Source organism: Microcaecilia unicolor, chromosome 13 (genome assembly GCF_901765095.1).
Source record: "Microcaecilia unicolor chromosome 13, aMicUni1.1, whole genome shotgun sequence".
NCBI classification, from domain to species: Eukaryota; Metazoa; Chordata; class Amphibia; order Gymnophiona; family Siphonopidae; genus Microcaecilia; species Microcaecilia unicolor.
The window spans coordinates 73,247,764-73,274,301 of NC_044043.1; the positions used below are offsets into that span (position 1 = coordinate 73,247,764).

Sequence of the window (26,538 nt, forward strand, 5' to 3'; positions counted from 1 at the left end):
GTGTCACTCTTGAAGGAAACTTTCTCCATTCTGTTTCACTTCTCCTTAAAACCTGCTTCTAAGGAGAGATTTGTATGCACTGCCTCCACTGCATGCAGATTTGAGAAATGAGTAGGGAGTAGAAATCTTGTTGCCCGTCAGTTTGATGGAAAAAGTTTTGAAGTGATAAACCACAGAGATGGTATAAGCAATTCAAAATAACACAAGGAAGATAATGAATGTAGTCGTGACCATCTGAAGTAAACATCGGCTAGATTCCATATTTAAAAGATGGGAAAACAATTGTTGCATGAAACCTTTGCAACAGTTTCCTTTATCACATGTCTGTTTCTCTTGAATTTAACTACACAGTGTATTTCTGATCTCTATGGGTTGTACCTTTGTTCCTTAGCAGCCGGACCGCCCCCCCCCCTTTGTCCACTGAACCAGAGTGGTGACTTCACTTCCACCCCCAGCAATTTCTCCTCTCCTTTTTCTACACTCAGATCCTCCCACCCCCGAGCTACAGCAATCTTATAAATTCCATAGGAGTTTCCCTCCTGCTTCTGGGAAAGATTTAAAATGTTATATGTTTTCAGTGATGTTTTTTTAATTCTTGCGCTGGGAAATATATTTGTTTATCTTTCTCTTAATGCATATTTATTTATTTATTTAGATTTTGCTCACACCTTTTTCAGTAGCAGCTCAAGGTGAGTTACATTCAGGTACTCTGGATATTTCTCTGTCCCAGGAGGGCTCACAATCTAAGTTTGTACCTGAGGCAATGGAGGGTTAAGTGACTTGCCCAAGATCACAAGGAGCAGCATTGGGATTTAGATTTTGTCTTTACTTTCACATGACAGATAATTTATCATCTGTCTTTATGCTGTCTCTATTATGCTGAACATTTGTCATAGTGGGTGCTAGAATTTTTGGATTTTCTGTGAGGAGGGCACTGGAAGCTAGTATACTTTGTCGTCACTTTTTATGGACTAGTTCCATAGGGCGCACTCCAATCTTGGTGATCTTTTGTGTATAATAGTACATCTGCCTTGGAAAGTTGCTTTTTCTTTCTCATCACTCTTGTGACTTTCAAACTTGCTTTTCTGCCAGCTTAGATACTTTAAAACGGATTGGCAGGCGAATTAATCAAAGTCTATGATGATGTGCTTGAACTTTCAAGACTCGGTAACTCCCTTATTTAGGTGGGAAGACTTTTGACGGCTGAAAACATGATTTATCTAATCCTGACAGCACAACTATGTCATCCTTTTTAGAAAATTCTTATGTTTATCCAACTGATAGTATTTTGGACATCTGCAAATAATCCAGTATTTTCCTGAACCATTTTGGCTGCTAGAAGTATGCTACTGAACAGAAGCCACCACTCTTTGTCTTGCAGTATTCTTATGTAAATTTTTATCATGTTACATTTTTTGTAATGTTAAATATTTCTTTATGGTTGATTTTCATTGTAGAAAGGGGGCGGGGGTGAACACTTCTTTTCCATGGTATCCATTTTATCTCTTTCATTGCACCTTCTTCCCTTAAGTGCAGAGCCTCGCTATGGAGTTTGTTTAGAGTTATCCTTCAGTTTAAAAAATCCATAATACATACTAAAAGATTTTCCAACACATTTACCCCCCCCCACCCCCCCCCCCCCCCGAAAAAAAGAAAAAAGGTTTGAAAAAAAACAGCCTTGTCTTTTTGAGGCGTGAGGAGCAACAATTTCTTGCTCTTTTGCTCTTTGGCCTCAGATTGGGTTTCTTAGCACAAGAACTGTAATATCAAAATGCTTAGATCTAAACTAACAAAAATATAAAGAAACAAAAATAAGACATGAATAAAAAGGGTCCTAAAAGTCCTCTGTATCATTTTGTTGCTTGCTTCTTCTGCATTCTCCTTTTTACATGTCCTGTAATTATCCGATGGTATCCACATCTCCAGGAAACGCCTCAACTAGTGTTTGTCTTTCTGCTTCATTAGTCTCATGTTTTAGTATTGTGGCTTTGTACTCCACCAGAAATACACATTTGACTTAGCATTGTCCTTCCATTAAACAGTTTGCTGCAAGGCAGTTGGCATTAATAAATCAAACAACTTACATTGCTCACCAGGGAGACTTTCCTATATAACTACAAATCTAAATATAACTACAGTTTTTTGTAGGACAGCTTCTTATCGGATTGGAAAATGCTGCTTGGACCAAATTCTCGATCAGAATGCTCGAGTAGCAACACAATAAAATAGGTATGAGTGTGCCTTTTTTTGCACTCCACAGCAGTTGCATAGCTACGTGGGGCAATGGGTGCCTGGGACCCCCAAATTTCCTCTGGGCCCTGGTTTTGCTGCCGGGGGTCCCCAACCCCTGCCAGCTGAAGCCTTCTCCAGTGCCGTTGCATTGCCTGCCCTGCTCTCTCTTCCCCCTCACGTCCTGTACGCTCCTTTTAGTGAAATTGAGCATACTGCTAGGCTAGCCTTCAGAACTTGAAAGTCTTGATGCCTTCTAGGTAAGCAAGCACCTATAAAACGTCATTCTAGAAGCATCTTTCAATAGTCAACCAAGGAAGAGGCTGAAGAGCGCACATAAGAACATGAGCTGCCCTACTGGCTCAGATCCAAGGGCCTGACTAGCCCAGTATCATGTTTTCCAACAGTGGCCAGTCCAGGTCACAAGTACCAGGCAGCAGGGCAGACTGACCATTGGACAATAGGGCAGTGCCCAAGGGCCCACTCTCTCCTAGTCTCCATCAAATTTAATCAATTTTGATAGGTTGTTAGGGGCCCATGACCCTTATTGCCCTGGGCACAGATCATGGTCACTCTGCCCAGTTTCCAAGTTTGGAAAACAGAATATTGGTGTAGATGGACCATTGGTCTGACCCAGTATGGCTACTCTTATGTTCAAGTTTCCAAGTTTATTCAATAATTTACTACCTTGCCCTATAGGAGCTGTCAGGGCAGTTTACAATCTAAAAGAAAGCAGGAAATTGATAACTAAAAGAAAATGAGGACCATTATACAGTAGGAGCGGGGGAAGAGCTACAATCAAGATAGTAAAGGGGGGGGGGGTGGTGTGATAAAACAATAGGGACGCTCTACTGTAGAACTACCAGCTTCTTCAGACATGCAGGTAAGGATTACCTATAAGCCTCTGCGAATAGGTGGGTCTTGAGTTCTGCTTTAAAATGAGATAAAGTGGATGATAGCCTGAGTCAAAGAGGAAGAGCATTCCAAAGGTAGGGTCCTTGCACAGAAAAGATAGAATCTCAAATGTGTTCATGAATTAGAATGTGATGACTGGGAATAACTAATAGGTTTTGTTGAGAGGAACGTAATATTTGGTTTGGACAATATGGGATTAAAAGTCATGAGAGATAACGGTTCGTTAACAGATAAGATTTTGAAGACTAATAGCAGAAGTTTAAAGCTAATGTGATACTTGATAGGGAGCCAGGGGGCATCTTTGAGGTGTGACGTGACATGATCAAATTTCCTAACCTTAGTTATTATTCGGATTTCTGTGTTTTGTATAGTCTGGAGATGGAGCATTTCTTTGACTCTAATGCCTTGGTAAAGGGAATTACTGTAATCCAGTAGTGTTATGACCAAGGGGTGTTAAGTGCAGATGGTGATAAAGATTATATGGAATAAATTAACAGTAGTTTCTAGAAGTTACAACCCAAGAAATTTGAGGATGGAAAGAAAGCGCAGGGTCTTAAGAGAAACCTGAGGATACAAACTGTATCCGTCTAAGGGACTGGAAAGCCTCAGAGAAGAATGGGAATAGGCAGTTGTGGGTTTATTGCTATTGAAAAAAGAATTAATTTAGATTATTATGAAGCCAATTTGTAATCATTGTCCGTTTATAATTCAGAATGATAACTTCTAGAGATGAGCAAGAGTCCAGGGGAAAGATAATTTGGATATCCTCAGCGTACATATACGTTATGAGTCCTAGAGTTTGTGCCAGTTAGAAGAGGGGCAAGCAAGATATTGAAGAGTGTTGGTGAAAGAATCGATCCTTGAGGGACCCCTATTCAGGGTTTAAATGGCTTGGATATTGAGCCATTAAAGGACACAGTATATATGCAATTGGTGAGAAAACGAGGTAAACCAGTTCAAGACCGTATTGGTGACAAGGAGTGAAGACAATGTAATGGAATAGAGTGGTCTACTAGACCAAAAGCTGCTGAAAGATCTAATGACAGAAGAAGAGCTGATTTTTGTTGGTCAAGTGAGTTGTAGAGAAAAGTTGTGACGCCATAGAGAAGTTTTGTGCTATGATGTTTCTGGAATGATGTTTGGTTCGGGTGAAGAACTGAGGTTTTGGAGATAGTCAAGAAGCTGTTCATGTATTAAGCTTCCACAATTTTGGATATAAATGGAAGATTGGCCATTGGCCTGTAATTGTGTGGATCTGCAGAAGAACCAGACAAGTCCTTGACTTTTGAGCAAATGGTAGTATGTTTCCAGAAGTCTGGGAAGAGCCCTAAGTTTAGTAGTGAAGTTGGGATTGGATCGGTAGGTGCGGTGGTTGTCCTCATAGAAGTGATCAAACGGCTCAGATCAGCTATAGAAGGCATATTGAAATGACTAAAGATACTGACTGGAACCATCTCTGGCCATCTTCAAATCTAAGCTAAAGGCCCACCTTTTTGATGCTGCTTTTAACTCCTAACCCTTATTCACTTTGTTCAGAACCCTTATTTTATCATCCTCACTTTAATATTCCCTTATCTCTTGTTTGTCTGTCCTAATTAGATTGTAAGCTCTGTCGAGCAGGGACTGTCTCTTCATGTTCAAGTGTACAGCGCTGCGTACGTCTAGTAACGCTATAGAAATGATAAGTAGTAGTAGTAGTGTATTAGAAACCAGGGAGGGGAGTTGTGATGAGATAGTAGGAAGAGAAGTATCTTGCAAAACACAAATGTTTTGCAGGAAATGAGTGGCTAATATTTGTGATGTTGGAAAGTGTAAAGTAGTCAAAGATTTCAATGTCCTGTAAAGGACTGAGGTATTTGGTGCACAATTTGTTCATAGTTCAAGGATGGCTACTTGCCAGTGTGTTAAGGGCCTCCAAGCTGGAAGGACCGTTCTGACTCCACAAACACACTCAATTCTGCTGGAACCTCATAAATTGTGGTCTGATATTTATAGGTGGTTTTCATTCAAGCGGGGTAGAACAGCTGGTATTGAGCCCCCAAGTCTTTGTGCTGCAGTCACAGTTGCATTAAGTGTTTTCAACGAATAGCTGTGCTGTTGGCTAAATCTACTATGATCAGGATCAGAGTTCCTTTAAGTAAAAGAGAGTGCTGTTTCCTAGCCCTTATTAAGACTTACAGTGCTTTTGTATTATTTTCCTGTAGTATTTTAGTAATAGTTGGCTATGGATACTATGAGTTTTAGAGCAGGTGTGACAGAATACAGTGGATGCATTCAATTTCAAATGGTAAAGTAAACAGCATTTTAGTACAGCAAGTATTTTTTTCAAGGTTAAAATGTATTTCTATTTTGTCCTTGACAAAGTGGAGTACAAGAATAACATAAAAATTATAAAAACAAAGTAAATAAATACAAATAAAACACAAGAGCATTCATACATGACATAAATGCTAAAAAAATCAAATCAGAAATTCAATCCTAGCAGAGCCTTCAGGTCCCACTGGTAGGCCCAAGATGTGCATGTTGTTTATGTGGTTATGATTCGCCAAGGCCTCCAAGTTTCTTGATGACATCAATCTCATGTAATTTTTGAGTCCATTAAGTGGTAGTGGTATCTTACATGCCTTATGGTTTTTGGCTTTGAATGTAATTTCAGTAAAGATACTTGGGAAAAAAATACATATATTTATTCACTGTTTGATAAACCATGATAAGAATTAATAAGCTGGATTCTCAATTCTAAAGGTTTCTTAATCATTCTTTTTTTAATATTTTATTTTTATTGAAATTTACAGTTTTACCAACCAAGCATCCACTTGTACAGAAAAAAAAGGAAAAATTCAAAATTACAATCTTAGGGACTTGTTTACTAAGCTGCGCTGTAGGCACGCTAAATTTTTAGCGCACACTAAAAATTAGCCTGCGCTAACGCTAGAGACACCCATAGGAATATATGGGTATCTCTAGCATTAGCGCGCACTAAAATGTTAGTGCGCCTGCAGCGCGGCTTAGTAAGCAGGGCCCATAATTATGTAAAAGGAAAATAATCATCAATTAACTCTAGCCCTCCTTAAGGGGAGGAACACACCAAGTTCTAAAATATAAGAAAACAAGAGAAAAAAAAGAAAAAGCTACTGACACCAAGCTCTAAATGCAGAAGACTATTCAATGTGGATCTTCTAACACTTGTATGGGAGAAGAGGTCCCCATGCCCTCTATTATCCCTGTAGAGGAAATAAATGGGGAGAGTTGAACAATCAAAAAACACATATTTTGGATGATCTGTACTTGATCACACACTTACACGGGAACTTAAAACAATGCTGCCATCTGCAAGACTGCAGGTCTCATCAGAAGAAATTGTTTCCTCTTCCTCTGCGTTTCAAGCAAAACATCTGGAAAAATACGAATCTTATAATTCAAAAACAATTCTGATCCCGGTTCTTGAAATACAGACGCAGAACCCAGTCTTTATCCGAAATCAATGCAAAGGTAACTAAGAGAATGGCCGGCTGAGCCAACTCTGTATCTGAAGTCTCAAATAAAGCAGAAACATCTATAGGTTCCAAAGATTGAATCTGTTCCAACTGAGTTCCGTCATCAACTCGTTTTTGATGTAATAAATTTTTTTTACTATCAGCGGTAAAAGTTCTGGTGAAACAGTCAAAACCTCTTTAAGATATCTGACAAATAGTTACTTAGCAGAGGAAGACATTAAACGTGGAACATCAATACTCTTCAATTACAGTTTCTTGCAGTGTTTTCCAAGGCTTCAACTTTAGCTTTAAGAATTGTATTCTTAATTATTGCAGATTCAACAGTTTTCTATTCAACGTTTCTTTTATTTTTACCACTGTATTAGAAATAGTTTTTCTATCAGATTTATTCTTACATATCACCTTCTCCAAATCTTGAACTTTACATCTCATTAAAGAGTATTGAGAAGTCAGTCTTACCCAGTTTAGAATCAGTCTGACTGAGAAGTGAGATAGAGGTTCGATCTGTGTCAAGGAGAGGGGATCGGAAGGAGACTGTTTTGGGTGGGAGGGGGATGAGGGGCTCATTCCACCGGGGGGGGGGGGGGAATATGGCTTGGACTGTATAGAAAGTTATACAGGTCCTGGCTGAATATCAGCCGTGACCCACATAAGTTCTGGTGGCCAGGATGACCACAATTAACCCTAGATGGACATAGCCTAGCATTGAATATGTAGGGCTAATGTAACTACCGGAGGTCAGCATTAAAAAAAAAAATGCTGACCATTTCTGGCTGAATATTGACCCAGTGGTTTGCACTATGCTGGTCTTTGAACGTCCATAATTTGTGATCACCTTGTGACTGATGCAAGATATTCATTGACATTTAGGTGAGTTAAAGAGCTTTACTGGACTGGCTAACTCAACTTACTTTGGAGGGGTGAAAAACCTCTTTTTTTTTTTTTTTTAATAAGCTGCATACAAAATTAGTTTTTTTGATAGGATTTATGGTGAACTTTGTACATTTTCTGGTACTTAATATTAAAATTGGATTGTCATGCGGCAACCATGAGAAATGAAGTCAAAATGAAAGATGTACTAAACAGACATAATATAGTTTACAGCAGTCCTGCTGTTATGACACCAGGTTTCCATAGAAACTAGGTTAGTTAAAATTCACTGTGACCAGCCTAATAATAGACCATAGAAGAAAAGCTTGCATATTCAGATGAACCTGGGAAGCGTGGCAAGAGCACTTCCCCAAATCAAAGGTCAAGGCCAACAAATCATCCTGGTACTGATAATTAATTTTCTACGTATATATGAAGAGTTATCAATGAGCGTATTCTCTTTCCTGAACAACTATAACAAATAATGTAATATGTTTCCAGCTTTGAGCGTGATGACATTCTGTAATACGGTGAATGCATAAAACATTAATAGATAATTGCAATAAAAAGTATATTAAATATATAGTTCAATATCCATAACAGAGGTAACTTGATAACTGTATATCCACATACATAGTATATGGTGGGAGATAAAGACTAACATAATCTATAGTCTGTCAGTAAGGTGGTTAGTGTTGTAACTGCCACTCCACGCAGATTATTCCCCTCTGTGCTTTTTAAATTATGAAAGTCGTCAATTTATATTTTGCTTTGAGCGGAAATGCTCTATACTTTGGTTCCAACCTCTTGCTAATAGGGTTCCTCTGTGTTTATCTCATACGTTTTTAATTTCCATCTTTCTCCCACCCAGAGGTAAGATACTTAACCTCCTCAATTAGCTACTTCTTCTCTAATTCCATCATCTTTAGTTAATTCTCTTATGATTTCTCAACTGAATGTGTGCTCTTTCATTAGTGCACCTGGTTCACTCCTGTTTGCAACATGCTGGTCCAGGTATTTTTTGCTTGGTATAAACTTGTCTGTCGGGAACTTGACCTGTCTTCATTAGCCCTGCCCTCCTGGTTATCGGTTTATTTCTCAAAGTTGTCAGAATAAAACAGGTGGTGGTTTGGCCATTCGTTTCTCCTCTCCACTTTCCCTGTGTTATATTCTTCCTCTATTTCTTCAGTTGATGTCTTCCCCATTTTGTTTTGGTCTGATACTAATTTACCAGCCTCCCCCTGTCACATGCACCTCACTGCAAATTCTCTATAGCCTTATTTCCTTTTACACCCTTAAACTTGTCCTTTTCTTTGGTTAGGTAACTTCAACATATACTTTGATGTTCGTTCTGATCTGTTCACTTATGATTTCCTGACTATTTTGCAGGACTCAAGTCTTGCCTAATTGATTCCTCTTCCAATGCATATTGTGGGTCATGTAATCGATTTAGCTGTTACACAGTCTTTTTCTGCCTCTGTCATTACTCAACCCTGCATCTCCACACTTTCTTTGTCAGACCATTCTAGTGTTTCTTCCTCCCTTCTGTTTCCTGTTGCACCCTCATGCTGTGTTTCACCTCATTTGTACCTGTCTAGAAATTACCTCAAGTTTACCTTTGAGAACTTTCTCCAATCCTGTAATGAATTTCCCGTTGATTTTTTCCTCCCTTCTCCTAAAGGAACAGATTTCTGTCTGGAATACTACCCTTAGAGCACCTCTAGAAACATAGAAACATGATGGCAGATAAGGGCCAAATGACCCATCCAGTCTGCCCTTGCTCAGTAACCACTAGCTCCTTTTCCTAAGGGATCCCTCGTGCCTTGCCTGTCCCACGCTTTCTTAAATTTTGACACAGTCCTTGTCACCATGACCACCATCGGGTGACCATTCTGCAGATCCACCACCCTTTCCATGCAATAATAGTTTCCTCCTAAGCCTATTTCCTCTTTAACTTCATTCTAAGCCCTCTCATTCCAAAGTTTTCCTTCATTTGGAAAAGGCTCACCTCCTGTACATTACTACTACTACTTATCATTTCTGTAGTGCTAGTAGACATATGCAGCGCTGTACATGAAGACGGAGTCCCTGCTCAACAGAGCTTACAATCTAATTAGGTCAGACAAATAGGACAGATAAGGGAATTACTAAGGTGGGAATGAAAATGACATTAATGCCACTGAGGTATTTAAATGTCTCTATCCTGCCTCTTTTCTAGCGTATACATGTTGAGGTCCTTAAGCTTGTCCCTATATGTTTTATGACAGAAACCTTGTACCAATTTGTTAGCCGCCCTCTGGACCAACTCCATCCTGTTTATATCTTTCCATTTGTCTCCAAGTGGATTAGCACATCAATTTTGGAATCTTTGCTTTGATTGCACACAGTATATGGTTTGTGTTCCTGCTAGCTGAAGATCTAGGAAGGTGTTGCACCTTTGTTGAAATCCTTGTACTGTGTTCCCAATTTAATTATTTTGATAACAGTCTCCTAGCAGTAAGAATTTTCTGTTTTGAGATGTTTTGTCAGTGCTATGAGGATGTCTTGCATTCAGTAAGACTCTTCATCTCAGGCTGCCCTCAGATTTAATTTCAAGAACATCATAATGTTCCAATGCAGCAAAGGAATATTTTAGGGGCAACAACTAGGAGGGTCAGGGGCGACCCGACCATTAGGCCGGGGGCCTCAGGCGACTCTCTTTAGGAATGTCATCTCGGGGGCGGCTTCATGGCGTTTTACCTGGTCACTGTGACTTTCCAAACCCGGCAGAGATTCCCATATGCTGTCCTGTCACTGCTAGCACCTGCCTCTTCCCTTTATTGCGGCCGTCTGAAGTAACTTCCTGTTTAGCTCAGGCAGCCTCAGTAAAGGGAAGAGGCAGGTGCTGGCAGCAGCAGCAGGGCAGCATATGGGAATTGCTGCTGGGTTTGGAAAGTCACCGTGACCAGGTAAAACGCCTGGGGGGGGTGGGGGGGCAGTATACAAGCTCAACCTCAGGCAGCATCTTGCTTTGGGCCAGCCCTGAGGAGGGTGGATGCCTCTATGTCTCAGGTAAACATAGTAGATGACGGCAGAAAAAGACCTGCACGGTCCATCCAGTCTGCCCAAGAAGATAAATTCATATGTGCTACTTTTTTATTTGTACTATCCTCTTCAGTGCACAGACCGTATAAGTCTGCCCAGCACTATCCCTGCCTCCCACCACCAGCTCTGGCACAGACCGTATAAGTCTGCCCAGCACTATCCCCGCCTCCCAACCACCAGCTCTGCCACCCATTCTAGGCTAAGCTCCTGAGGTGAGGTGAGGTGATTTATCTACCTGAGCCTATTGTACACGTGCAAAAATTACACACATACTTTCTCCGCTGTGGGCTTGGAAAGCTTTCCAAAATGCAGGTATACTTGTACTTCTGCTTTGAAAATTACCTCTGGGAATATTTGTGCTTAGATTTATACCTGTTGACCATGAGCATGTGTTCAAAAGCCTATGCATAAAATGCAAACCACTCATCAGTCCTGCTTCTGGGAATGCCTCCATTTAGCCTGGTTAAAATTATACATATGCAGTCTGTATGTGCATAACCTTATGTTCGCATCAGGCAAGCAATTTTATTAAAAAAAAAAAAACTAGTTTTGAGGATAAAGTAAAACAAATATCTTGTAAAAGTATAAGAATGGACTAGACTGTGCAAGATAAAGAGGACTAGATTTACTAAAATGTGGTATGGTTTTGCTGTAACCACACATTAACTGCCAAAACTAATCTGTGATAACTGCAGACCCCTCTGCCTGAAGAGTTAGGGGTGATTTGTGAAATAACTTCTCTGTTGAACAGCATCATCAGTTTTCACAGGAGGCAAACTGAGAAAGAACAGATGTAAATTTAATATGAATCAGAGAAATTTTTTCTTCACTCAATGTGTATTAAACTGTGGAATTCATTGCCAGAAAATGTGGTAAAAGCAATTAGCTTAGCGGGGTTTAAAAAAGGTCTAGCTGGCTTCCTAAAAGAAAAGTCCATAGACCTTGATTAAATTGACTTGGAGAAAATTCACTGCTTATTTCTGGGCTTGATGGACCTTTGGTCTGTCCCAGTATGGCAATACTTATGTACTTATTCAGCATCTTCCTGTAAAGTTAACACAGAAGAAATGGCTTTACTGAGCATTAACTGCATTGGAGCTAATGCAGTGTATCTCACGACACCTATTTAGTCAGTGTTAACTGCACTGTTTTCTGCCATGTTAACGTTTAACATGGGTATAACAAAAGAGAGGAAACAAAGTACAAACTAAAGTCCAAACAAAAAAAAAAAAACAACAGCACCACGGGCCTTTAAAAATGGAACACAGTTCTTTAATGAATGAGCCTTGATAAAAAGACCCGACACGGGCCGTGTTTCGGTGACTAGCACCTGCGTCAGGGGTCACAGTGATGACGTGGAAAACTTGGATACAGAAAGTGAAAGTGCCTTGGTGCTTTGTAGCTTTTACTATATGAGACGTGGGGTAAGGAATAATATATTGTAGAGGAATATATTCGAGTTATTCCCCAAGTTTTCCACGTCATCACTGTGACCCCTGACGCAGGTGCTAGTCACCGAAACACGGCCCGTGTCGGGTCTTTTTATCAAGGCTCATTCATTAAAGAACTGTGCTCCATTTTTAAAGGCCCGTGGTGCTGTTTTTTTTGTTTGAACATTTAACATGGGGTAATATCAGGATTTTGAGAACTAATGCACGAAAGCAGAGAAATGAGTTCATTTCATGTGGAAAGCTGTGTAGTTTGTTACCTTGTCGCATTTCTCCTGCCATCTTGGGTTTCTGGCTTAAGTGAAGCCTGCTCTCAGTGCAGTAAGGCCATGGACTTCCATTTGCAGTTACCCCATTTTATTTCCCCTCCTGTACATATCAGTCATCAGAATGTCATAACTGTCCCATGACTGGTAGGCAAGGATTATGGTGTCCCAACCCCAGAATCCAGCATTTGAGTCGGCTGGTAACCCCAGGGGTTACGAACTGTTCCAAACCTTTTCCAGCTCTGGCCAGTCCAACAGGCATGAATCAGGTCCAGCAACTAGCTCTTGTGGTAACCCTTTAATTGAACTTGTAAATACATGAAAATGTGCTGAGACTAATATTCTTGAATATCCTTAATTGTAACTGTCTTTATGTTTCCAGAGTGCATTAAGAACAATTTATGCTTCTCTGATGAAGGTCCAACATTAAAAAAAAAAATGTTCAAACAAGTATAGTACATGTTTCTTCAAACCTAGTTTAGTTGAAGGCATCTGTATAGTGAAAGTTCATAAGGCACAGCATATACATACATAGTAACATAGTAGATGACGGCAGAAAAAGACCTGGGTATTTGTACATTCGTTGTGAAGCAGTGGCATAGCTAGGTGGGGCCTGGGCCCCCCAAATTTGCTGTGAGCCCATGGTTGGCTGGTGGGGGTCCCCAGCCCCCGCCAGCCGAAGACTTCATCCAGCGCCGGTCTGCGGCGGCGCCGCCGCTGCATTATCTGCCCTGCACTCTCTTCCCCTCACATCAGGCATGCTCCTGAGAGTTTCACTAAAAGGAGCATGTCAGACGTGAGGGGAAGAGAGAAGAGGGCAGGCAATGCAGCGCCGCTGCCGCAGTCCAGCGCTGGATGAAGTCTTCAGCTGGCAGGGGTCGGGGACCCCCGCTAGCCAAGGTGTTTGCAGCGGCAGAGAGGGGGTGGTGAGGCGGCAGAGGGGAGGGTGGCGGCGGGGCAGTGACCAAAATGTGCCCCCCACCTTGGGCTCTGGCACCTCCCACTTCCAGGACTGGCTACGCCCCTGTTGTGAAGTGCTATAGCTTGCAGTGTTTTGTAGGGCTAATATGAGAACAGAGAGTGGCCAGATATAGATAGATAGATATGGACTTTGTTTTTCATATTTAGATATATTGGACCTCTGCCTTCCAGGGACATTTCTGTAGTCTGAGAATGAGTACATTTGAAAACAGTCCATTGCTGCTAATTTTATTAATGGGTTGTAAACTGCTCTCAAGGAACACAAAATCATTTCAGTGACATTAATCCTATAATGCGCTCTTACAAAATTGCAAATTATGCTACTGTGTTTATAGATTCTTATCACATTAGCTGATTTAAAATGAATTTTCCGTTGTGTATATTGAATCACTGTTGCACAGTTTTATGATATAGACATGCTTCCTTTTAGGATCCCTGATAATAATAAAAAAAAAGATTTTATAACGTTCCTTACATCTGTTGTTTCTCAGTTTGCTTCCTGTGAAAACTGATGATGCTGTTCAACGGAGAAATTATTTCACTACTTGTCCATAAAAAATTGTTAGAGGAGGCCTGACCAAGTTTTAGTTCCTAACTGCAGCTAATGATTGATTCATTTTGAAACAAAAATTTGCATTAGTTCAGTTTTGCTTCTGTTAAATAGAAAGAGCTGTGAACAGTTCCACCAGTCAAGCACAGCTTCAATACAAAAACCGTGTGGAAAACCAAGAAACCTGTCCAAATTCTCTGTTGTTCTGTTACTTTTCACTTAAATATTGTAATACACCATTTTTTGATTTTTGATTATTTTATCCAAAAGGGAGGGAAAAAGCTTCAGTAGTCAAAGGCTTCTGCTGTGGAAATTAGGCAACTGAGTGAAATGGACATTGCCTAATTTCCACAGCATAAGCTTTTGACTGTAGAGGCTTTTTTCCTCCCTTTTGGATAAAATAATAAAAAAATTGTAAATGGTGTATATTTAAGTGGAAAGATTAACAGTATAACTGAGAGAATTTGGACAGGTTTTCTTGGTTTTTCATGTGGTTTTTGTTTTGCGGGATGCAAAGATCAAATCATAAAAAAAACTTCAGACTGCCCAAAACACAGCAGCCAGGCTTATATTTGGGAAAACACGTTTTGACAGCGCCAAACCATCCGAGAAAAACTGCATTGGCTACCAATCAAAAACGTATCACCTTCAAAATTTACGGTGAGGCACCTGGATACATAACAAACCTTATTGACCTGCCAACTAGAAACACCACAAAATCTTCATGATCATACCTAAACCTCCAGTACCCAAGCAACAAAGGACTCGAATACAAATCCACTTATGCATTCAGCTTTTCCTACTTAAGCGCACAACTATGGAAAACACTGCCAAAAATAGTAAAAACTATGCCAGACCACCTTAAATTCCGGAAAGTACTAAAAGCAGACCTGGTCAAAAGAGCATACCCCACCGACCCAACATAAAAAATACATGGACACCTGGGACACGGTATAACAAAAGAACGTAACGGACAACTGGGACACGATATAACAAAAGAACGTAATGGACGTTACCTGACTCCTCCCCCCTCCCTCCCTAAATTCCCCCCAATCGTACCTACCATACATGTACCTTATCTACCACAATATCACCTTGTATTCATTCACACATTGTATTTGTTCAGATCAGAATCGGCTAACGCCGTTAACGGTAATATGTAAGCCACAATGAGCCTGCAAAAAGGTGGGAAAATGTGGGATACAAATGCAATAAATAAAAAAATAAATAGAGCTCTTTGGGAAACCTTGACCCCAATGGTCCGGAGCCAGATATTGAACCTATAATCCCCGTTGCTGCTGCTCCTGTAACCTCTGCTTGTTATTGGATATATAAGGGAAAAAGGGGGGGGGAGGCTTTGGGGAGGGAAGGGGAGTAGGGAACAGGGAGGGGAGGGGGAGTAGTTTAGGGGGGGAAATACTAATATCAATAAAAATACAAAATGTGAAGATATGCCAATTGCTGTTATGGAACTTGCTTATGTAATGTGAAATGTTACAGCTGATCATGTTCACTTAATAAAAAAAAAATAAAAAATGATTGAAACATAAAATAAATAGAGCTCAATCCCTGTATGCCGTGGTGCCTTCTATACAAATAATTAAAATGTGCTTCATCTAGTTCCTTCACTGTAATGTTAAAGCAATAGGTAGAGCTTAAAAGGCAGTAGGGAGTTCTCCTTTGACACAGTGTAGGTATTGGGCTAGTTATAAAATTGCTTTATGGTAGTAAACAATGGAACCCACTTTCCACCAAATGAATGCTAAAGCAAATCACCAAATGTGGATAGATCAAACGCTCTACCACACTGTTTTTGCCTGAATCCTATATGTATACACTTTTATTTTATTTTTATACAGAGCTAAAAAGGCCTCAGAAGGTTTTAGCTGTAGCTATCACTTTCGGCTAATCAATAGCAGCTCCTTCAGACAAGAACCAATCGGTACCTGTAAAACGAAACTTTAAACCGCTTAGGTTTAAACAGCATATAAATACTTGAATGAATTGGCCAAAAATCCTCCAAATTTTTGTGTGCAATTCCTTGCATAACTCTACCACATGCTTGATAATTATGTACAAGAGGTAAACTTTTTATCCCCCTCCAACACTTCTGCCCACTTCTCTTATATAAATTAATCCTGCCTTGGGAAAACAAAGGGAAGCACTTGGCTCTCTCTCAGAGATCCCGATGCGGACCCGTTTTACCACAGCCTTCATCAGGAGAATTCTTCAAAATGAAATTTGTTAGTGGTCTGCATTACTACACGTACCCCGTGCATGCCGGCAGCGTGCCGGAGGTTTGTTGGCCAATGATTGGTCCTTGGCTGAAAGAGTTGTTATGGATTAGCAGCAAGTGATTGCTACAGCTAAAACCTTCGACTGCTGAGGCATTTTTCCTCCCTATTAAAATAAATATGTGTATATACATATAGGATTCAAGTGAAAATGGTCCGGTAGATCATTTGATCTTATCTGCATTTGGTGATTTGCAAATTGCCCAGAGTATATGCAGGTAGAAGTGTGTGTATATATTTTTCTCATGACGAAGAGTTGTTCTGGGGAGGCAGAGTTGGGGTGGGGTTTGGACTTCTGTGCTTAACTTTGACTTTTCAAATGTATGCTTGTAAGTTTTCTCAAACCTTGGGGCCCTTTAACTAAACCGCGTAAGCGTCTACATGCGCCAAAATGGAGTTACCGCCTGGTTACCGCATGGCTTTTGCGGTGATTTCATTTTTGGCGCATTTCAGATAGTTTTTATTTTCGGACACGTGTATCGGACAAACGCCAAGTGGCATTTGACGCGTGCTGGTCGTTACCACCCAGTTACCACGTGAGACTTTGCCACTATGTCAATGGCTGGCGGTAAGGTCGCAGACCCAAAATGAGCACGCGACAATTTTGATTTTGCCGCACGTCCATTTTGGTCAACAGTTTTAAAAAGGTCTGTTTTTATAGGCACGCTGAAAAATGGATCAGCGTACGCCCAAAACCCCGAGCCTATACTACTGTAACCCATTTTTCAGCGCACCTTAGTAAAAGGATCCCTTTGTGTGCACTGAATAGCAGGGGTGTGTGTGTGTCATTTGGGTGGGGTAATTTTCATAGGGAAAATAACATATACTACTTTCCCTTTGAAAACTAGGTGCCCTGTTAAAAATAAATTAATTAGCCTCAATATGGTTTATTTCTAGATTTTTTTTTTTTTTTTAATTTTTGGCTCCAGAGTTGGCATACAGATGATTCGATCTATATTTAAGGTGCAGAGAGGATGTTTCTGATATGCACTTGAAGGTGTGACCTGTGTCCTACTCCTCCTTTATCCTGCTTCACCCTGACGCACCCCACTGCCTCTTTTTCTTGTATAAAGACTTTGAGGTCAAGCTTTACTCTGTTAGTTTAGTCCCTTTCTTCAATTAAATCCCACCAAATCCTGTTAATTTTAACCCAAGCCTTTTATGCGTTAATAACATAGTAGATGTCTGCAGATAAAGGCCTGCACGGTCCATCCAGTCTGCCCAACAAGATAAACTCATAAAGGCATGATGTGATACCTTTATGATATGTATACTTGATCTTGATGTGGTGTTGCCATTTTCAGGGCACAGACCTTAAAGTCTGCCTGGCACTGACCTTTTCCCCCCAACTTCTGAAGTTGTCATGATCGAAGCCCTACTCCAGCCCATTCAAATCTGTCCAGCCATGATCAGGGCACAGATTGTAGAAGTCTGCCTGGCACTGGCCTATCTGTTCAATAACGACTTTGAATAACTTTGTGTCATCAGCAAATTTAATTACCTCACTAGTTACTCCCATCTCTGGGTCATTTATAAAAGTGTTAAAAAGCAGCAGTCCGAGCACAGATCCCTGGGGAACTCTACTAACTACCCTTCTCCACTGAGAATACTGACCATTTAACCCTACTCTCTGTGTTCTATCTTTTAACCAGTTTTTAATCCACAATAGAACACTACCTCCTATCCCATGACTCTCCAATTTCCTCTGGAGCCTTTCATGAGGTACTTTGTCAAACGCCTTCTGAAAATCCAGATACATAATATCAACTGGCTCACCTTTATCTACATACTAGCAGTTGAGCCCGTTAAAACGGGCTGGTGGGTCGCCGCCCCTCCACCCGGCCATATCTTCGCTATTCAACTTACATCTCAGCAGCAGGCAGAGATCAGCTGAGCTCCCGTCGGCCTTTCTTCTCTGCCTGTGTCCCGCCCTCGTGTGGCGTAACGTCAGCGAGGGCGGGACACAGGCAGGGAAGGAAGACCAACGGCAGCTCAGTTGATCTCTGCCTGCTGCGGAGATGTAAGTTGAATAGCGAAGAGACGGCCGGGTGGAGGGGGGGGTTGTGGTGGCGATCTCGGCTGTTCCCTCCCCTTCGCGCAGTTTCCCTCTCTGCCCCCCCCCCCCCATCATCACGTATTGACGCGGGGGCGGGACAGACAGGGAAGTCTCTACTGTGCATTTGCGAGTGAGTACGGTCACTCGCTGTTTATATGTTTGATTTGTTCACCCCTTCAAAGAAATGTAGTAGATTGGTGAGGCAAGATTTCCCTTCACTAAATCCATGTTGACTTTGTCTCATTAATCCATGCTTTTGAATATGTTCTGTAATTTTGTTCTTAATAATAGTCTCTACCATTTTGCCTGGCTCCGACGTCAGACTCACCGGTCTATAATTTCCAGGATCTCCTCTGGAGCTTTTCTTTTTTTACTAAATGCCTTTTTGCTAATGGTCACTTCCTGAATGACATTTTGAAAACAGGATCATCTAGTTTTTTACAGCATCTTGCAGTAACACCTGTCGATAATAGAATTTTTTTTCCCTCTGGAACCTTTTTTAAAAATCGGTGTTACATTGGCCACCAAGTAATGTCAAATGTTGTGGTGACTGTTTTGTGTGTTTTATGGATTTTATTTTGTTTACTGCCTAGAGTTGTCAGATAATAAATAAAATAAAAAAAATTCTCTCCCCCCCCCCCCACCCACCCAATCTACTCCTGCCAGAAGTCTCCACTCACCAGTCACCCCTGGTAACTGTACCCCCCCCCCCCCCCCCCCCACATTTCCCCCTCCTTACACACCTAGTGGTAATCTGGCAGTACTGATAAATAAGGCCAGCACCTGTAGCTTATTGGCATTGGCTTACCAAGCAGGGTCACCATAGCCGCAGGTGGTGGAAACCTGGGGATGTTAGATGGGATGAGCCACACATTCCCATTTGGTCCAGCCAAATTTGAACTCCCCTCCTGCTGCTGCCTCTCTGGTTCAGTGGCAGCAATAGAAGAAAAGGCAGCGAGTGCCATGGAACCTTTGAGTTCCTGCACTCTGAGACTCTGCGTATTCTTTAACAACGCATGTAACTTAATTGGCTTAAGCCACTCATCGTTTTTAACAGCACTTAACAAGCAATAATGAGAACTAATTGGCAATAATTGGCATTTACACGCATAACTCGCTAAGGGTATTCTTTAACGCACACCGCCTAAATTCTAGTGCGCAGAGCCAAAAATGTAAAATAGTAACATAGTAGATGACGGCAGAAAAAGACCTGCACGGTCCATCCAGTCTGCCCAACAAGATAAACTAATATGTGCTACTTTTTGTGTATACCTTACCTTGATTTGCATCTGTCATTTTCAGGGTACAGACTGTATAAGTCTGCCCAGCACTAGCCCCGCCTCCCAACCACCAGTCCCGCCTCCCACCACCGGCTCTGGCACAGACCGTATAAGTCTGCCCAGCACTATCCCCGCCTCCCACCACTGGCTCTGGCACAGACCGTATAAGTCTGCCCAGCACTATCCCTGCCTCCCAACCACCAATCCCGCCTCCCACCACCGGCTCTGGCACAGACCGTATAAGTCTGCCCAGCACTATCCCCACCTCCCACCACCGGCTCTGGCACAGACCGTATAAGTCTGCCCAGCACTATCCCTGCCTCCCAACCACCAGTCCCACCTCCCACCACCGGCTCTGGCACAGACCGTATAAGTCTGCCCAGCACTATCCCCGCCTCCCAACCACCAGTCCCGCCTCCCACCACCGGCTCTGGCACAGACCGTATAAGTCTGCCCAGCACTATCCCCGCCTCCCAACCACCAGTCCCGCCTCCCACCACCGGCTCTGGCACAGACCGTATAAGTCTGCCCAGCACTATCCCCACCTCCCAATCACCAGTCCCACCTCCCCCCACCAGCTCTGCCACCCAATCTCAGCTAAGCTTCTGAGGATCCATTCCCTTGGAACAGGATTCCTTTATGTTTATCCCACGCATGTTTGAATTCCGTTACCGTTTTCCTCTCCACCACCTCCCGTGGGAGAGCATTCCAAGCATCCACCACTCTATCCGTGAAAAAATACTTCCTGACATTTTTCTTGAGTCTGCCCCCCTTCAATCTCATATCATGCCCTCTGTTACTGATAATCAACAAGACAAAAGGAAACCAATCCAAGTTCTGAGAAGCCAATCCAATTGGAGGGAAAGGGATACAAGAAGCATATCTGCATCCTGTGACTCTCGGAGAGGGAATGAGTTTAGTAATAGAAAAGCAGTAACTGGGTTGAAAGAGGACCGCCAAGTGGTGACAGAGCTGGGAAGGGCTAGAACTGATGGAGATGATACACTCATCTCCAAGTGCTTAACCATATCATTTTTAGTGGGGATCTCCATTAAATTGTTTTTCCTAGGACCTTATTTAATTTGGGAGCATGATAACATTTATTATGACGTGGCTTTTATTATGACGTGTCTTTGAAAATTCAAGTATTCTGATCGGTCAGATGACATTTATTTGTGCAGTTGGAGACAATTTTGAAAATGATTGGGGAGGTGTTTAGTTGCAACCTTATTTTCAAGGGCAAACTTTGTGCACAGTTTCTTTCTGAAAATCAGGGCATGTGGTTGTGGGGGGGGGGGGGGGGGGGAAGGGCCATTTCATGGGCATTCAAAACTTTACGCATAGTGTTAAAGAATATGCCCCTCTGCACCTAAATCTACATGCCTGTATTTACCCTACGTTTCCCTTGCTGCAAATGGATGCACATAGTTCTAGGCGCTGGGATATCAACTAAGAGTATTCTATATACTGCGCCTAAATTTAGCGCCGCTTATAGAATACGCTTAGGCAGAAATTTATTCTGTGTGGATTTTTCAGGCACCATATATAGAATCTAACCCTATGTGCTTGGCTATACTGTACTGCTATGCTGCTGCTTTACTCCTTCTTAATTTCTTCCCTAGAATCGATATACCGACGAGGAGCCAGAAGATGGAGGAAACTGCACCGAGTGAATGGACATCTCTTTCAAGCCAAGCGCTTTAACAGAGTGAGTTATGTTAATTAAAAGGTGGCTTTAGGAGGTGCTGTGGAGTATTTTTGTGTACAGCATTTGCTTTCCTTCTGGGCCTGTATGTCGCTGTAATGTAAGAGGTAGGCTAAGCAAAGTTAGAAGGTCTGTGCTGTTGGGAGCCAGGGGAGGGGCAACAGTACATAATTCACAAAAACACAATTTTCTTATGCCTTCAGTACACAGATTTATTTGTCCAATTCAGATTAAAATATCTAATTGCTTTGGTCACTGCAGTCACTAAGACCATCATTCCTGTTGAAGGAGGTTCTGCATTGAAGGCTTTACAGGGCAATGCGATGAAATTTTCAGTGTGCCACAGTTGATAAAAAAAAATAGATTGATAAAGATTATTAAAAAATCCGAATTAAAATACAAAGGAATGGAGAACAAAACTGAAAAATGTGCCTTTGCAACTGAACCTTGAGTATTATGTGCAGTTCTGGTCAGCCCATCTCAAACAGGTATAATATAACTAGAAAAGGTTCAGAGGACCACAAAAATGTTAATGGGGATAAAATACCTCCCATGTGAAGAAAGACTACACAGCTTAGGACTATTCAACTTGGACAGGGTGTGATAGTTTATAAAATCATGATTGGGGTGAAAACAGTTTTTGTTGTTTAACCTTAGAAATGGCACAGAAAGAGGACACGCCATGAAACTAATGACTAACAAAGTGAAAATAGTTTTCCTTTCCCTCCACCCAGCGCATTGTGCAATTGGTAGAATATCAAGCTCTCTCAAATAAGCTGCAGCAGGGGCGTAGCCAGACTTCGGCGGGAGGGGGGTCCAGAGCCCCAAGGTGAGGGGGCACATTATCTCCCCCCCCCGCGCCGCTGACCCCCCCCCCCCCCACCGCCAACAACAACTTTGACGACCCTCTCGACCCCCCCCTCCCGCCGACGACCCCCGCCGCTGCCGTCACTGTGGGCTGCCTTTGCTGGTGGGGGACCCCAATCCCCGCCAGCCGAGGTCCTCTTCTTCCCGCGAAGGCTTCGTTCTGTTTCTGATGTCCTCCACGTTGTATGTGCAGGACGTCAGACTCACAGAAACAGAACGAAGCCTGGCTGATCTACAAGGCTTCGTTCTGTTTCTGTGAGTCTGACGTCCTGCATGTACAAAGTGCAGGACGTCAGAAACAGAACGAAGGCTTCGCGGGAAGGACCTTGGCTGGCGGGGATTGGGGTCCCCCGCCAGCAAAGGTAGCCGACGGCGGGGGGGAGGGTTGGCGGCGGGAGGGGGGTCGAGAGGGTCGTCGGCAGGGGGTCCAGGGCCAAATCTACGGGGGCCTAGGCCCCCGTAGCCCTACGTAGCTACGCCACTGAGATGCAGTATCTGTTGTTGAGGGATGTGATCAAGATAACTAACATAGTAGGATTCAAAAAAGGTTTGAACAAGTTTCTGGCAGAAAAATCCATAAAACATGTTTGACATGACTCATCCTTTGAAAAGAGCTATGAGAAACAGATCTGCTTTTTTGCCATCCAGAAGACTGGCACCTGTCAGAGAGAGGATGCTGGACTCAATAGACCTTGGTCTGACTCAGTATGGCTTATGTTCTGATGTTAAGGAAATATGGGAGGTCATCGAGTGATAACTCCAAATAACAGAGCAGTACACCAAATGGTAAATTGGGGGGGGGGGGGGGGGGAGACATCCTATAAACCCAACTGTGTGGAAAACTGATCAATAGACCTCTTATAGTACAAAGCTGTTTCAGGTCACGACCATCAAGCATAGATTCAGTCAATTGTGCCTCCGTAAGCAGTTGTGAACAAGTAACCAAAAAGTATTCATTAAATTACAACACAGTGATTCAAAAAAAGTTCTGGTCTCTAAAACGTATTTAGTCTCAAAACGTGACATTAAATATAACATCAAAAAAATAGCGATCACTTACCTGCTGCAAAAATCTAGCGCCAGCATTCAAGCCTACACCCCTCCCTGTTTCTACCTTGTTTCTCTTTGGGATTTTAGGTGGTCTCTTTCTTTATATATTACTCCTTTTTCTTTTGGAAGGAATTATGGGAGCAGTTCTGTAAGTGGGTGTCTCCATTTAGGCACCCCAGTGCCACAAAGAGAGAGCGGATTCTATAATGGCATATGGGCTCCCAGACCTGGTGTCAGTGCACGTTACATTTATATACCCACATTTACATCAAGCATAGACCTGGTGTAACTGTGGTTGCATAACTTGGGGTATTCTGCAAGTTATGTATTCAAATAAGAGCCCTGTCCGTGCTCCGCCCCTTTGTACGCCCCCTTTGCATTTACGCGCTATGCCACTTACACACACCCTTACAGAATATTTATTTATTTGGATTTTACTCACACCTTTTCAGTAGTAGCTCAAGGTGAGTTGCATTCAGGTACACTGGGTATTTCCCTGTCCCAATCTAAGTTGGTACCTGAGGCAATGGTGGGTTAAGTGTCTTGCCCAAGATCACAAGGAGCAGCAGTGGGATTTGAACCAGCCACCTCTGAATGTCAAGCTCAGTGCTCTAACCACTAGGCCAGTCCTCCAGTAATATTCTATATATTAAAGTACACAAGGGGCATGTAAAGTTGGGTGCCCCTTTTAGAACGAGGCTTCACATAGTACCAAGTGTGGTGATTAAATGTTGCTCCATTACTGGAGAAATGGGCAGTAGGGCAATGGTTATCATTTTGACATAGGAAACCATAATTACAATAAGTAAAGCTTTATCTGTAGCTAGAGTGGAGGAGTGGCACAGTGGACTGAGAACCTGGGGTATTGAGTTCAGTTCACACCGTGGTTCGTTGTGATTCTGAGCAAGTCACTTAACCTTCCATTGTTCCAGGTACAAAAACTTACATTGTGACCCCCTCACTAGGGACAAAGAAAGTACTTGCATATAATTTAACAATATATAGGTAAACCGATTTGGTTGTACCACAGAGAGGCAGTATATCAAATACATGACCCTTCACAGAAAAATGACAAATGTTAGCTTTCAAATTTATTTTTTATCATTGCTTTTTTTTAATGCCCCAGTCAACAAACAAACCTCAATGAAATAAAACACGTGTTCTTGTGAGTAGCCAAAAAGATTGGATAACAATTGTGTACTCTCGTATACCTGAAATGTTCATATGCCAAGCTGAAAATGTTTTAATTTCTCATAGCTTTCAGGCTTGCAGGCAGTATATCAAAGCAGATGTTTTGCTTGTTGCTTCTAAATTTTTTTTTTGGAAATTCTTTAAGTAATTTCCCTCAATTCTTGGAAGGCAGTGCCTGGGGCCTGATTTATGATTTTCCGCCCAAAGGGCTTGGTGGAACTTACAAAGAAGCAGTTTAAACAAAGTTCAAAACTAGCCATAACAGTTTGTGTCAGTGCCTGTTATAAGTTTTGTTGTGTACTTTTCAATTGTGTGAAGGTCACATCTTTTGTTTTAATTTTGGATTACAGAGAGCATATTGTGGCCAGTGCAGTGAAAGGATATGGGGTCTCGGAAGGCAAGGTTACAAGTGTATCAACTGCAAACTACTGGTCCATAAGCGTTGTCACATATTGGTCCCACTGACCTGCAGAAGGCATATGGTATTTATTTCTTTATTTCTTAGGATTTATTTACCACCTTCTTTGACAGAATTCACTCAAGGTGGTGTACAGTAAGAACAAATCAAACCTAAGCAATAGACAGTTACAGCAGTAAAAATATTCAAACAATACAGAGTATGATATAGTACACTACTTACAATGACAATATGTTTGTGTTCAATGTAAGTCATCATTGATAGTAATGATGTTTGTCAGGATGTTAGCTCACTGCATTTCTGAGTTAATGGTCATCTTAATGGCTGCTTTGTCTGGACCCCTCCCCTCCTTCCCCTGTGCCTTCTACCAAGTGGTTCTACTGCAGTAATTTTATGTTAACTGTTAACTTTTATGCTCTACATTTCCAAACTGGACTGTTCAAGACACAGGAATAAAAACCTTGCTCTTCCATTGGTAGTTCTCGAGGAGCTCCGGGTCAAAGTGATGTTTGCTAGAACTGTTTCTCCACAGTTTGAACAGCATTGGACAGACAGATGAAAGTTTAATTCCCTTCAGTTCCAAACAAGCTGTCTATCTTTTTATTCAGTAGCACCTTGGTGTTAATTCTGTTTTAGTGATCAGAAGAAGGGTCTTCAGGCTCTTTATTTCCTTTCACTTCTCACCAGAGATTAGGAGTTCTTCAGACTCGCCTATATTTTCTGTCAGCCCGGAGACATGTTTCCTCTGAGGAGGCAGCCGCACATTCTTTACTCAGTCAGGTTTTTCTGAGGCGGCCATTTTTCACATCACTTTGCCCATGTGTCGGCGTGTGTTCTGTTTCTTGAGAAATGGAGGAAATGCCTTCTGAGTCTTTGATTATCTAATCAGTAGAAGAGTTTTTTTTTTTCAGTTAGTACCTAGCCCAGGAGACCGTTGAGCTGAGCTGTATGTACTTTTCATGTGAAGTAAATTACCTTTCAGGGCTGTCTTGGGATATGGCGTTTAAATAGTTCTTTCTAGGGGAACAGTTCCTTCTTGGAGGTTTTCTGGAGAATATTGAGTTCAATTTCAGGATGCCATTCAGACTCTGCTTTGGTTCGGGGTGGGGATGGCGGGAGGGTGGTTACTGTGCAAGCTGTTCTGTATTAATAGACTCCAAAATAACAACTTCTCTGTACCTTAGAGTCTTAAGTTTCCCAACAAATCTACCGTGCAATTTAATGTGCTGGTTAATACAGATGCTTTGCTTGTTTCTCTGTGAAAGAGCAGTATTTGGCATTCTACTCCACCATCCTATCTTCATATCTGGAATGTGCAAGTTTTACATGGAAACCCTTCAATACTACCATTCTCTGAGTACCTCCAGTGCTCGGAGATCTTCAAATATACATAGTAACATAGTAGATGACGGCAGAGAAAGACCTGTACGGTCCATCTAGTCTGCCCAACAAGATAAACTCATATGTGCTACTTTGTGTATACCTGACTTTGATTTGTATCTGACATTTTCAGGGCACAGACCATAGAAATCTGCCCAGCACTAGCCCCGCCTCCTAACCACTAGCCCCGCCTCCCACCACTGGCTCTGCCACCCAATCTCCGCTAAGCTTCTGAGGATCCATTCCTTCTGAACAGGATTCCTTTATGTTTATCCCACACATTCTTGAATTCTGTTACCGTTTTCATCTCCACCACCTCCCGGGGGAGGGCATTCCAAGCATCCACCACTCTCTCTGTGAAAAAATACTTCCTGACATTTTTCTTGAGTCTGCCCCCCCTTCAATCTCATTTCATGTCCTCTAGTTCTACCGCCTTCCCATCTACGGAAAAGGTTCA

The 26,538-nt window shown here is 42.0% G+C and overlaps 1 protein-coding gene across 2 annotated transcripts in view; it reads left to right on the forward strand.

Moving 5' to 3' along the window:
• The window catches only part of PRKCZ (protein kinase C zeta), a 245,692-nt gene that overhangs the window by 123,359 nt on the left and 95,795 nt on the right, over positions 1-26,538 (forward strand). For both annotated transcript variants that reach the window (XM_030185630.1, XM_030185629.1), the window contains exons 6-7: positions 21,093-21,178; positions 24,634-24,765. In XM_030185630.1, the coding sequence (XP_030041490.1) occupies positions 21,093-21,178; positions 24,634-24,765 (218 nt within the window). The remainder of the gene's footprint in view (positions 1-21,092; positions 21,179-24,633; positions 24,766-26,538) is intronic.